This window comes from Camarhynchus parvulus, chromosome 4, assembly GCF_901933205.1.
Source record: "Camarhynchus parvulus chromosome 4, STF_HiC, whole genome shotgun sequence".
Taxonomy (NCBI): Eukaryota; Metazoa; Chordata; class Aves; order Passeriformes; family Thraupidae; genus Camarhynchus; species Camarhynchus parvulus.
The window spans coordinates 71,331,030-71,345,290 of record NC_044574.1 but is presented as its reverse complement, the minus strand read 5'-3'; the positions used below and the strand labels follow the sequence as shown (position 1 = coordinate 71,345,290).

General features: G+C 42.1%; 1 protein-coding gene across 4 annotated transcripts; it reads left to right on the top strand.

The window, feature by feature from the left end:
• Positions 1-1,412: 1,412 nt before the first annotated feature.
• SCOC (short coiled-coil protein) lies at positions 1,413-13,894 on the top strand. Of its 4 annotated transcripts, none has more exons than XM_030948075.1 (4): positions 1,413-1,545; positions 10,806-10,877; positions 10,978-11,061; positions 11,630-12,411. In XM_030948075.1, the coding sequence occupies exons 1-4, from the start codon at positions 1,482-1,484 to the stop codon at positions 11,770-11,772; spliced, it is 363 nt and encodes a 120-aa protein (XP_030803935.1). In that variant the 5' UTR covers positions 1,413-1,481; the 3' UTR covers positions 11,773-12,411. The 4 variants fall into 4 exon arrangements, with proteins under 4 accessions (XP_030803935.1, XP_030803934.1, XP_030803936.1 ...); XM_030948074.1 differs by having other exon boundaries at positions 1,482-1,545; positions 10,803-10,877; positions 11,630-13,894; XM_030948076.1 differs by lacking the exon at positions 1,413-1,545 and adding an exon at positions 10,092-10,172 and having other exon boundaries at positions 11,630-13,894.
• The last annotated feature ends 367 nt before the right edge of the window (positions 13,895-14,261 follow it).

The following is a 14,261-nucleotide window of genomic DNA, read 5'->3' as shown; positions in this document are numbered from 1 at the left end:
AGCTTTCTTTTAAGCTTTTTTCTACCTCTGTCTGCTGCTGTTCCTTTGTGTTCCTCCTTTTAAATGAAACATGGGGACAGCAAGAAATGGGTACTTGTACTCTAACATGGCATCTCCTGTCCAAAGATGTTTTTTTAAGCAGTAAAATATCAGGACACCATGAGATAAAGGGAAAGGGTTGCTTTTTTTTAACATTGAAATGGACTGCCCAGGGGGGTGATGGAGTCACCATCCCTGAAGGTGTTCAAGAAACAACTGGATGTGGCACTCACTGCCATGGTCTGGTTGACACGGTGGTGGATCAGTCAAAGGTTGGACTTGATGGTCTCAGAGGTCTTTTCCAGCCTAATTAATTCTGTGATTCTGTGTCGTCTGTCCTCTGTCCTGCAAAGTTATATGCATTTTCTTTGTACATAGAAGCTGTCTCAGAAGTCCAAGATTACATCCAAAAGTGTAAAAGGCAAACTTTAAATTCAGAGAATTCTCATTCAATAGTTGGTCAGTGCTTGACAAAACTAGAATTTGATTTTTAGGGAGACTTTGGAGAGGCTCTGAATTACAATTAAGAAAAAAAAGTATTAATTAGCACTCTTAATTTACAGTCTTTTTCTGAGTATGAAATTTTAAAAAATAAAAGACAGGTAGATTCTGATACAACACCCTGAAAATAGTGATTCCACTATTCACTATTCTGTCTTCTATCAAGCCCATTTTATATTTTCTAATTAATTGCAAGAAAAAACATTGTGTTCCAGGAGTACAAACAAAATATATTCTTTAATATATTCTTAAAGTAAGTAGTTTGAGGTGAATTTTTAATTTGTATGTTCAAATTGTGTCCAGCATTATTTAAGAAGCAAAATAAGATGGCTAAAGTGGAGTTTTCTTTGAACTTGATTTCTCTTCCTTACTCCTGTCTTCTGCTACAGAACATCTGACACTCACTTATATATCTTCACTTTTTCACATTACCTAGTTGGTTTTGATGCAGCTGTTTCATGTAAATATAATCATTCACATTCCTAAGTATTTGAAGATGGTATTTTAAAATTGCTGCTCTCAGGTCTGTCCATTGTAAGCAACATTTCCTGAACACTAAGTTACTGTTGCTCTTTTCTCTATCAAAAACCCCTCCAAGAAAATCCCTTGCGCAGCCCTAGAGAAAATAAAGGAGAATGATAACAAAAAGCCAGCCAGGATGGATACAATTCTGTTATGGAAAGAACTTGTAGTAGCAGTGTTTGTTCAGCATTTGTTTGTCAAAGCAGTGAGAAGTCAGAAAGTTTCCAGCCGAGCGATTTCCGCAAAAGAGCTCAAGGTTCAGAGGAGACGGCGCACAGAGCAAGACGTGTGCAGCTGCCAAAGCCACCTGTGCTGGACTCATTAAAGATTTAACCAGAGAGGTCACGTGCGCACTTGGAAATGGCTGACAACTGGCAAGCTTAACACACATCTCAAAAACTTTGGGAAAAGGCAGAAAAATGGAGTCACCTTTGGACGAGGAGGATGGCACGTTCACCAACATTTCTTTGGCAGATGATTCAGGTAAGAGACTGCAGTGCTCTGCTGATACAATGCAAATTCCACATGCTGAATAACAGCACTGTGAGAGCAGGCAAGATTGTCCTGATTACCAGGTACAAGGTATTTTTTAGCAAATACCCTCAAACAAACTTTTTTTAGTTGTGTGGTTTGAATAAGCCTTGTGATGAGCTAAGAATTGAGGGGGTTTGGGTATGGAGGATACGAGGCTACCACAGTTTTCATAAATTAGCACTGGCTAATACACACTCCTCATCTGAGCACATAGAGCCTTTCACTGGTTAGAGAGACACTGTTACAGAAGTATTTACTCACTAGTTACTACTGTCAAATAAAATACAGATAATGCTGTATACAGAATAATAAAACCTCTGACATACTTTAGTGAAAACTCACAAGAAGTGATGCAAGTTAATTAGCAATGGAAATAAGGTGATATTTTAAATACTCACTGTTAAGCATTTAATTGTTTTGAAAGAAACTACAAAAGCAAAGACTGCCTATCCCTCCACCATCCTCCTCTCCACTTATAGAATAAAATTACTTGGAAGGGGAAGTAGGAGAGTCCTACACAGTGGAAAAATGAAGTGAGTTAATATGAATTAATAATAAATTATTTAGAAAGGTCTGGCCAGAGTATCAACTTGATTATGTCAGCATGGCTGCCAAAGAGCTGTGCTAATTCGCACTGCTAGGGTTCTGGAGGGCTTATTTTTGAACAATACAAGCTACATTTCCTTCCCCTCCTTTTTTTTTTTCTTTTTTTTTAAAGAATGTTATTGTGCATGCTGTATTTACCTCCTATATTTTAAAAAACCCCAAATTCCACTAACTTAATCTTATTTTTAGAAGATAATCTTCTATTAGCAATTCCATATTAGTGTGATAGGGCTGGGCTGGATGTTTGAACACACTTTCTTTGTACATCATATAGGGCTACTGACACCAAGATGTGGTTGGCCCAAACTATTCTCAAGAAGGCAATCTGCCAGAGCTTGGTCCAAGCTGTACAATCATGAGGGGTTCTCCTGACAATGAATCTCACTCTTTTCCAGTAGCAGGGTGTAGAAGAGTAGAGGAAAGGTATCATATATTGTGACCAGCTGCACAGCTGGTAACATATCAAGAACAGATGAGGGGGCAGCATTCAGTGGCACGTTCATCTTGTCTTTGCAAAGCATCCAGAAGAAGCTGAGTTGGGGATGACTCTGAATACTGCATGCCTTTCAATCTGCTCTGTCTCACAGGGGGTGTTTTTGCCATATGGCTTTCTTAGTCTTTCATGAGATGTCAAGTCTCTTTCTTCAGAAGGCAAACACCCACCAGCCTCCTCTCCTGCTCTAACCTCAGCACCCTGCAGCTTGGAAAATGTTCATACCCATGAGAAAATAGAGCCAGGTTAAAAACCCTCTTATCCAAGCACCAAGTGCCCGTGGGTTTCCAAGTCAATCTTGGTATTTGGGGCTTGATACTCAAAGCTGAGCCCTGACAGATGTCACTGCCATAAAAGAGAGCTCCACAGAAGCACAGCAAATAGGACTGTACTGCACCTCAGAAATTGAGCACTTCAAATCTGCTGGACTCTTGACTGAAGCAGAACACCCAGGGTCAGAGAAAGCTCATATTCACAATACAGAGGCTTCTTTGTTAAAGATCTGCTACCAGAATTACAGAATTTCCCCTGGTACTGAAATGGTGGGGACTGCCAGTCTGAAAGTAGAAGTAAAATCAGAATAACTGAAAATAAGTGACATTTTCAGGCAAGCTTCTAGCTTGAAGGCACAGAGGATAAATATAGTATGATTCATGGTGAACACGTTAACCCTGATCCATTTCTTCTGGCAACACTGGGAGGTTAGAAAGTATAAGAAAAGTCCTAACCTATAACAGGAAGAGACTATGATACACTTCGTAGGAAACAGTCTTCTCCCAGCAGAAGTTAAGACTAATTACAGTAACTCTGGGGCATTGAAGCTAACAGAGACAGTGAGCCTTATGGCTCTAACAGTGGGACTGGACATTAACATCCATTCCAGTAGAGCAGGGAGCCTAAAAGTCTACACAGTGAGAGAGAGAAAAAGATTCCTCAGGATGGACAAGAGCAAGTTCAAGCAAGGAATAAGGAAACGAGGCTTGCAATATGTAGATCCTAAGTGGACTTTGTCTGAGAATGACCATGTTTTACATGCAAGTGTTCCTTAATTATTGTCTTGGTTTGAAAAGACAGGTGTGTTTGCTAAGGAAGGTAGGAGCCTCCCTTGAAATGGAAAATGTTGGTTCTGTGGCACTATCCTTAGTTTCTGGGGCCATGTCAAGTTCTGGGGCAGCATCCCTGGTCTCTGGGGTAGGTGTCAGGGTGGTTATCCAAGGCAATCTTCCCTTACCTCTGAATGCTAAACAGAACAGGCCTATCAGCAACACCAGCCACTGTATGAGACCCTTAGTATTTAGAGAAGGTTTGAACCCTTTGAAAACTGGTGGGGTAGATGCAAAGAGCTGGGTGAAGGGTTGGGAGAAAATTTCCTTTGGGGTAATTTCCTCACAATAGGTACCATTATTAAAGTAACCCAAAAACCATACAGTTAATGTGTGATAACTCTGAATCCATGTGCCCACCTTCCAGAGGAAGTTAAAAATCCATGAATTCCTCACCTTATTAAAGCAAACTGGATAACAGCCACAGTAGCCTTAGTTATAGGACCCATGTTTAGAAAAGAGTTTGCAAATGGGAAAATTTAGCCACAATCACATGCCACCCAAACCAGGGTAAGCTGGACCACATGGTGACACCTAATGAGGTTTCTATATCTAGCACACAAAAAAATTAGGTTACTCAAGAACTGTTATTCCTTTTTTCACCCTTTTCTCTCAACACCCTCAGGCCCCACACTGGGCACCAAAATCTGTCTTGGTTTGAAAAGATAAGTGTTTGTTAAGGAAGGCAGGAGCCTCCCTTGAAATGGAAAATGTAAACCCCCTCCCTCCCAATTGTTGTAATTTTGAAATCAAGGGGCTCTCAGGAAAAGATATGGGAATAGGAATAACAGTTCTTTACTAGGAAAATTAAAACACAAATGCAATAGTACAAAACAACACTGACAGATTCAGAGTACAACCTGGCACCCTGTGGGTCAGGGTGTTGGCAGCAGTCCCACTCAATGGTGGCTGCAGCCCTCCTGCAGTGACAGGTGTGGCTCTGTTGGAGCAGGGATCCTGTACAAGGGAGGAGTTTTCCTAGGAAGATCCAGAGGTGGTGTAGGTGGGCCTGGGCTTCCTCTGGGAATCCCGTGGATAAAAGGCTGCCTGTGGTGTTCCAAAGCTCCAATTGTCTCCAGGTAGGAATGCTGGGCTCCTCCCCCTGGGTGGAGCATCTCACAATGGATGATGGAATTTTCAACACTCAATGGCCCCTAACAGAAGATATTTCCCAGAGGGAGGATGGGTTGTGGAAGAAATAAAGCAAACTGCCCCACTTGGTGTTAACAGGTGGCAATAGGATACACACCCCCAGCCACATCTTGCATTTGCAGCCTTAGGCAAAATTTAAATATTAAAATGAAAAAAAATTAAATATTAAAATATTAAAAAGGTTCACAAGGGTGCACTGGTTTTAATGAACTTAAGCACATCTGTTACTGCATAAGGTTTCCCCCCCAATACATAAATCATACTGGAAAGATACTGAACAGGCAAAGTAGATCAACATGCTATATGTGTATAATCAGAATACAGCCTTCATATCAAAGTTTCCATGGTGCAGTGAAAAGCCACTGTGTCACAGCAACAGGGGTTACTGAGCCTCCCTAACCAAGCACAGGCTATGAATATTTAATAGCTATTGCTCTTTCAAAACAGCAGTATATTTCTATTTGTTCGGTATGCAGGTATTAAAATAAAACATGTAAATTAAGACAAACACAAAATGGTAGCAAGATAGAAACTTTCTGGAAAGTATTTTAATAACAATATTAACAGCCCATGAAATCAAGCAAAATGTGAAAATATTTTCACCTTTAATGAAAGAAATATCTTTCATTTTAGAAACTCAAAGCACTAGATAAAGTTCCCTCAAAAAATGACCAACCTAAACAGAGCAAATCAAACCAAAAGTAAAACAAAACATTGAAAATTGCCCAACATCTGCAAAAATTTCTTTACTGTACTTCTGATTAACGGTGAATAAGCAGATCAAGGCCCTCTTTACTCATTGAAGAGTACCTAGAAATTATTTTACTCTTTTTTCAAATATGCTTTATAGAAAACCAACATCAGTGACTATGTTTCTCATGTAAACCCCTCCTTTTAAAAGCAGATACAAACCCTTAACTTATAGAAAGACAAAACAGTTTTTCATCTAATTCAGTTACCAGTAAAGCTTTATGGAACCTTGCTAAATATCCTTCCACAAAACCTGATGGCAAACCTATAGCTGATGATTACAAGGAGGATCAAACAGTTAAGAGGATAATGTTATGTAATATATGTTGGTATTCACAGCCCAAAGCAGCAAAGTGTTCAGTTCCTCAGTCTATTTAAAAATGCATTTTTGTGGAGTCAATAGAAAGGAGAACTTTTGCACCCATGCTTAATCTTGCAAAGGACAGGATGCAGCTATATGTTGGCTATATATCTGTATGTAGCTATATGAAGGCAGGCCTCTTCAGGGATAAAAAGCAATTATGGCCTCCTGAGGCTTGCTCTCTGTAGCCCTTCTAAAGAGATGGCATTTTTTCATTCCCACTGTATGCTCACAGGTTACATCATCTGATGAGGTCCCATTCTCACTCAGACCTAAGGCAAAACCAAGACATACACAATAAGTGAGGACACAGATGAGCTAGAACAATGTAAGCCAAATATTTGCTCATTTTGCATAAATTGATTTAGTTGGAAAAAGCAGAATCTAAGAAGTACTCAAATTCTGCATTTAACAGAAGACCCCCGTTGTAAATTTGCTCAAGAATATGCACTAGGCCACAAAAGCTTTTTGAGGTTATTCTGAAAGAGTAATAAGAATTGCAGAGAATTTGGTGTAAAGCAACATTACATGAAAAAAAAAAAACCCTCCTCAGAGTCTGTTATTTCTGCAAAGAAACAAAAGAGCGAAGATTTGATGTAAAAGGTCTCAACAGTTAGCAATGCAAGGAAAAACACTTAAGCCACTTGTGTTCCTTTCCGTCTGTTTCTTTGTGGCAATAATTAGTGAAAGGAGCAAACAGTACAGTTGCAATAGCAAAGTCACCTCAGCAATACTTACAATGCCTCCCTGTGTTAGTGAAGAAAAGGATCCATTTCCATTGTGGTGGTGAACAGCGAAGCCTCTGTCACCAGTCAGCTCATGCAGGCGCCTCTGCTGCCTGGAACGGCGCCAGAAGGGAAGTCAGAGGCTTGCTGCCTTGCACTGTGTGCCATGGGAAAAACAGGATGTAAAACTGAGTTTTAGAAATAAAATGTCTGAAAATGTTTGTCATTAGCAGCAATGACTGAGAGTCTGAGTGCAGAGCAATAAAATCCTCTCCTCTCCTCTCAGTTTGTAACTTTACCTCTATATGAACTCAGGTAAACTATTAATGATGCATTTTATCCTAGGGAGGTTGTTTTATTTCAAGCAAAAATTGCTCTTTCAGTAAAACTGAATAAATTGATTCCTTTTGCCAGTGACATCAGCCACTCTTAGAAACTCTAACTAGAACTTAGGATACAAGTAAGTATAGATAGCTGCATTTGTAAACTGAAACTTGTTGCTATAAATTTAATATAATGGCAATATCATGAATGCCTCCTCTGATTTAACTAAATGCCTTAGAAAATATTCAGTGGCACTGCCTGGGGTTGTTGTGACCCAAGTGCAGGACCTGCCAGATCAACACTCCCACCCAACTTGGTGTCATAGTAGGCATAGGTGCCTTCCCTGGGACACATTCTGTGTTATAAAAGGAATCTGATTGTTGGGGGTACTTCCTAAGTCCCTAAAGCTTTACATTTAAAGTGCACACAATTTTTAATATATTATGCAATGCAAGACAGGTGAGGTAAGGAATTTTAAAAGGCAGTAGGTAAATCGTGTGATACGTTAAGCTTCTGGTTTCTTGGTTGATTTCTCATACAAGAATACTTTGGGCTGTGGACTTTTATTCTGTGATATATTTGGTTTGGGCATTTTTGCATTTGTGTTTTGGGGTTTTTGAGTGTGTGCATGTTTTGTTTTTGGTGTTTGTTTGTTTAAAAGTAGTGGTGCACTGGATATTTAGAATTCTGGAGTTGCCTTCTTTGCACTGGAAAACAGAGGAAGGGTTAGGAATGCAAGCCTTTTTAAGAGAACACAGGATGATCCAGGCATTCTCTCTGTGGAATTTGCACCCAGCAGTATCAATCCAAACCTTTTGGTCCCTGGACCGTTCAAAGCTAACCTCATAACACGCAGCACTCTGAGACTAGACATGTCATCTGCTCTCTGCTGATAACCCCTCTGCAATGCCAACAGTGGAAGCTCAGAACAACAGCTTTCTCTATAGGAAAACCAAAAAAACCTCTCAAAGAGGCTGATTTCTGCAAAGGTGTTCATCCTGGTGCTCATGCTTAGAGTTCAGAGTCAAAAGAAAGTACTACAGTGAGAAACCACAGCCAGGCAAAGTAGAATGAACCCCAACGGTACACATACCAAAAAGGAAACAGGAGTTAAACCAGCAGCTCTTGAAATTACTACTGTTTTAGCTACAGCAGCACAAGAGCCAGTATGTCTGGTTTCCATTCTCTCCTCTAATTTAACATCAAGGATTTCCCCATTTTGCTCATTTTGGGACAGTTTTGACAATAATCTCCAACTGTAATGCAGCAAGAAAAGTGGAATTTCTGCAGCAGAGAGGTGCATTTCCTCAAGATCAGCCCACAATAATTTTCCCCCCTTTTACAGCATAAAAACCCAGCACATCCTTCACCAGGTAAGCAGGGTCTCCATCCATTTGTACACACCTGGAGAATCTGGCCATAATTTTTTCCCCTGTTAATGCAAGTGCTGGAGATTGTCTCATGAGAAAGAATTAGGAGAACCTGTTGATTGCAAGGTTTGCCAGTGCAGCAAACAAGATTGAAACAGTTCAAGCATCTGGCATTTAAAAAACAGCAATCAAGGAAACTTTCCAACAAGCTCCTAAATCCCAGCCACCACCTGAGAGGACTGCTTGCAAGAAATAAGGAGGATGGCTGTGTTGAAAATGCCCTTTGTAGAGACGTTTAAGTAAACTAGCTAATGGAACTGGAAACAGGTTCATTTTCCAGCACAGATGGATAGCAAGACTCCAATTGCAGTACATTTTCAGACCTTGAAAAGCATTCAGTCTAATCTGAATTTATCTGATTGTAAGGTTAAAAAAAGTCATTGACACAATAATAGCGTGGAGGCAGCCAGAAGATGATGTTAGAAATATACACTTTCTGAAGTGTATTTAAAAATACAGTAGAGGGCTCACTTCCCAAATGCCTTTATCTTCCCGAGTGTCTGCACATCACTGAATTATTTATTTACAACTAGATATATTACTGCATTTTACAGATACAATACGAATATATTTCAATGCAACATATGGTTCAAGCTACATAGTACTACAAGTTATGCAGTGCAGTCACTTCAGTGAAGCCACCAAAATTAGCTCAGGTCATGAATGTTTTCCATTCCTTTGCTGTGGCTCATAGACTGTGCTGTGACATTAAAGTGAGGATCCTGCGCAGCGTGTTCTGCAAGGGTTATTCCCTCCAGGGAGCCAGGGAAAGAACAATGACACAGGAGTGTTGTTTTGGAGCTACTGAGCCATTAGATGAGAGCACAAGTTTCTTGCTCTGGACACTGTTGTGGAAAAGGTTTCCGACGTGCCCGACTGGAATCAGCTGGGCCGGGCGTACACGGACTGAAGTGCGGCAGGGAAAACTCGCTGCACTCCGTCTGGGAGGCTCCTTCCTCCCAGAGCTCCACAGAAAAGCACTTGGGAGCTGACAGCAGCCACACACACGCCGTTTCCTCGGACCTCCCTCAGGCTCTGCCAACCTACCTAAATCTAAAGGGGCTCCACACCAGGGAACAAATGCCTTTTCTTAACCTCTTCGGAACACTACGCAGAGCGACCAACCATTGAGGACCGCTGCTCTGAACACTGGCGGTGCATGAGCACAGAAGGAATGGATCAGAACCATTGTATCTCACTCGCCGCCCAGCGGGATGTGCCGGGAGGGGCGGGCACGGCCGCCGGAGCCCGTGAGGGGGCACGGCCGGCCCATGGGCACAGAAAGAATGGATCAAAACCATTGTATCTCACTCGCCGCCCAGCGGGATGTGCCGGGAAGGGCGGGCACGGCCGCCGGAGCCCGTGAGGGGGCACGGCCGGCCCATGGGCACAGAAAGAATGGATCAAAACCATTGTATCTCACTCGCCGCCCAGCGGGATGTGCCGGGAAGGGCGGGCACGGCCGCCGGAGCCCGTGAGGGGGCACGGCCGGCCCGCGCCGGGGGGAGGGGCCATGGCGCTGCCGCCCCGCCCCGCGCGCGGCGCAGGCGCGTTGGCGGCGGAGAGCGGAGCGGGCCGGGCCGAGCCGGGCCGGGGCAGAGCCCGCGGGAGGCGGCGGCGGCAGCGGGGCAGGTGCGGGGCAGGAGCGGGGCAGGAGCGGGGCGGGAGCGGGGCGGGAGGGACGGGGCGCGGGGCCGCCCCAGGCTGGGAGTGCAGGGTGGGATGCGCGGGCGGGTCCTGCCTGCGGGGCCGCCCCTCTGCAGTGCTGCCAAGCCCCGGCCGGCGCATCCCGGGCCGCGGTGCTGCTGTTCCCGCACCGGCCCCGTCCCGCAGTCCCGGGCGGGGATGGGAGCGGGGATGCCGGGCCCCGAGGCGAACAGCCCCGTCTCGCAGGCCCGTGCACTGGCCAGGGGTGGTGGGGGACAGTGCAGAGCCATTCCGGCCTTCAGGAATAGCCAGTTCTAGAATAACCCGTTCCCGAATGATCCCAGCTGAGAAGGCGGCGATTACATCATTGAAACGGCGGTATTTCATGCTTTGCAGTAATCTAGATCAGTTATTTTTGTAAACAGAGGCATAGTTACTCAACGAACCACAGATACGTACAGCACGAGGCCTAGGAAAATAATTAAAGAATGGTGAAAAAGGTTGCTCTGCCTTAGGCCAAAGCACTGACCCTTCAGAATTAAAAAAAATACATCTAAAATTCAAATATAACGGAAGTTCCAATAATTGCTGCCGCCCTTTTTTCTTTTCTTTAAGCAGAGTACCGCTCAAGAAAACGCTCTTCAAAAGTGGAAAGAGCCCCTACCACAATGATGAACGCCGATATGGATGGTATAAATTCTTAATGTTCTTGTACTTCACTGGTATTCTATTTAGTGTCATTTCTAACTGTTAACACAGGTTGCACTAAAACTCTCATGCTTTATTGCAGCTGTTGAGGCTGAGAATCAGGTGGAATTAGAAGAGAAAACACGGCTTATTAATCAAGTTTTGGAACTGCAGCACACGCTTGAAGGTTAGCAGCTTGACATATCAGATTTTTTACAAGTACACAGTAATAAGCAAAAGAAGAGAACCTGGCTGCTCTGCCCTTAGTCGCAGTGTCCAGAAGTATGTCACTTAATGCAGTTGAAGATACAAAACCAAGGTCTTGGAAATAGTTTTTTTCTTCCTCTTTATGCAACATTACATTTGCTCAACCTTGGTAGTACACAGCGAGTAGAACAGGTGATGCAGCTAATATGTCTGTGCTTATTAGAAGACACATATCTGAGGCTGATCATCACTGAACTCTTGTTTCCAAGTAATTTAGTTTGCAATAGCTTAATTCAAAAATCCAAGAAAGTAATAAACTTACAGACTAGCATTCAGTTTAACAAGTGGGTCAAAATACTGTACTGCAAAATAATAGAGGAAAAATGCCCTTTAGGTAAAACATGACTAGGAAAATGTTTTATAACGTAATACCCTCTGGTAATGCCTTCTGGATTAAAGGTGTGACTAGTCTGATGTAGGCCCGTAGAACATACTCATTATTGTTTGCAATTGTGTCTAATATTTTTCTTATAATATCACCTTCGCAGATCTCTCAGCACGAGTAGATGCTGTTAAGGAAGAAAACTTGAAACTGAAATCAGAAAACCAAGTTCTTGGACAGTATATAGAAAATCTGATGTCAGCATCTAGTGTTTTCCAAACAACTGACACAAAAAGCAAAAGGAAGTAAGGGTTGATTCAGATTATGTCATTGTATTGCTGCTGGGTTTTTTTTGTTTTGTTTTAACTGGCATAGGCTACATAAGCTAAAATACTTTACTTTGTGGCTTACTGGATCCTCAGAGATTATTATAGACTTTGATAATAAACGGAATTAAGAGCATTATCATGAACAGGACACAGAAGATTGTGTATTAAGATTGAGCAATGTGCAAATGTAGTGTAGATAATTACAAAATTTTTGTATTTGTTTTAAAAATTACCATATCTTGTTGAAAAGAAGATTAGTTTGTCAGGTTAAACAAAGGTCTGTTGGTTCTCTGAGGTCTTAGGGTAGATTTCTTGACTATATTGTGTTACAATACTGTGTTGAAACCCCATTTGATAAAAATATTCAGAGTTATTGCATCACTTTTCTGCACCTGAGATGTGTTTACTGCGTAGTACTGTTCATAGTTCTGAAAACAAAACAAAAACCTATAAACCAGTTAAGCATTTCTGTGAAGTAGGAACAGTATGACATTGTTTGCAGGGCTTACTTACAGAAAAACACCTCAGATGTTTTTGGGAAGGGGGAAGGTAAGAGGAGCAACAAGGGTAAGCAACTTATCAGAGAAATACCAAACTGATGCAGTATCAGATGTAATATGTATGCTTGAAACCATCGCTACTTTCCCATTTCCCTGAAGAATGCCCAGGCACATCATCACAATGTATGATCTTCCTGAAGTTCTTCTGTTGTGTGATGAAAAGTGAAGTAAAAACCCGAGTGATAAACTTTGCAAGAAGAGGTCAGCAATGCTCCTCATGCTCGTGAACAGTGCAGTGAGGCACTGAGAACAAGTCTTTTCCTTCCTGCCTTTTACTCTCCTCCTGCAGTGCCAAACTTGTCTTTGCTTCAGGCCTCAGAGCAGCTGTTTTCCTGCCTCACAGCTACACTTGCAAAGTGCTTCTTGAGGCACTGCATAGAAACATCTGAAGCAGAAGGATGCAGTGGAACAAAGGTGGATTTTGCCTTTCAAAACTGTGCTGCTCTGGGCAGTGCCTGGTGTCAAGGTGCTGGGTTTCCTGTCTTGGATGTTAGGTTTTGTAGGGGAGCTCAGCCCAGATGATGGGTCTGAGCACTTCCCACAGAAGCAGCATGTCCAGCACAGTCAGTATTAAGGGAGAGCAGAAGTACAAACAACTATGTACATTTTAGCAGTACTTAGCTGCATCTGTTTCTTCTTGCCCTACAGCAGCACTGCAGACTTACATGGATGTTGGCTAGGACTGAGTAGTTGCTTCAGTAATGAAGCCATTTTGCTTGACCTTTTAAAAGGAAACCACTAGTTCAAGGATCTCCCTCAAGCATGGTGTGAATGAGTCAGTGTAATAGAATAATAAATCCCTCTCAAATCCCAGGTTTCTTAGCTAGGTACTGCTGTGTCTCAAGTATAAGTTGACATTGTGAGGTTCCCCCCTCCCAAAGGTGAGGTTGCCCATTTCTCCCCATTTAAAATGGTTGTACAATGCTCACCAGAGTCAGAAGACTCTACACAAAGTCAGAAGACTGCAAACAAAGCACTAATAGTACAGTCTTTAGGGCTGGTTAAAAGTCTGGGTCCAGAAACCCAATGAATGAAAGTGGATGATACCATTTGTGTCATGGAGTCCTTGTCAACACCTAAAATTAATTCTCATCTTCTATGGACTACTTTCTCACATTACTGGAACTCTAAATTAATCCAAGAACTGCTAGCAGGTAGAGTAGATCACATGGCTAGTCCAGAGTTTGAGCATTAAAGGAAGAAAAATCACAGCAAGCACTTGACTTCTGAAGATTGCATTGCATTACAGCCATCGTAGCTTTAAAGCCACGTCACTGCCATCTCCATGTGCACTGCAGATCACCTGGTAACACAGCATGCGCTTGTTAGGCTTCAGCAATTCCCAGTATAAGGTAATTTTAAAATCATGGTTTTGTATTGTAGATTGGATAGTGGTATTTTATCCATCAGTGTGTATACAGCAGTTATTTCATCTCCATGCCATTTCACATCCCACTACTGTGGCCTTCATTTAACTTATGAACATTTTAAAGATGTTGTATTTCTGACTTTACACCAAATAAAAACTTTCATTTGTCTCAATTAGTTTGGTTTAACTTTTGTAAACCCTAAAACTTCTCATAAGTATCTGTAGTCAAAAGGTGAAAAAGCAGTAGGGTTAGTAATCTTAAAGGTTTCAACATAGCTGAATTGTCTGAAAAACCAGATGTATTTGGTATTAAACCTGAGTTAATGAATCTAGTTTTAACAAAGCTTCAGTTCCTGACTCACTTGCTATTTTCAGCCATCAGTCTTAAATTTCTGTCTACTTTTCTGTTCTTGTTAAAGGATTGGTAGACTGCATCCACTGTTGTAAAAAAGTTAAAACTTGCACTTCTCCATGTGGGAGACTGCCAAGCCAAGTCAGAAATGTTACTTTGTCCTACACTTTCAGTGAGCTTTCCATTAG

Bases quoted from the DNA above. Each gene is read 5' to 3' on its own strand.
- SCOC (XM_030948074.1), top strand. From the start codon at position 1,482: ATGGAGTCACCTTTGGACGAGGAGGATGGCACGTTCACCAACATTTCT. The intron at 10,878-10,977 runs GTATAAATTCTT...GCTTTATTGCAG, and splicing joins GATGAACGCCGATATGGATG to CTGTTGAGGCTGAGAATCAG. The intron at 11,062-11,629 runs GTTAGCAGCTTG...TCACCTTCGCAG, and splicing joins ACTGCAGCACACGCTTGAAG to ATCTCTCAGCACGAGTAGAT.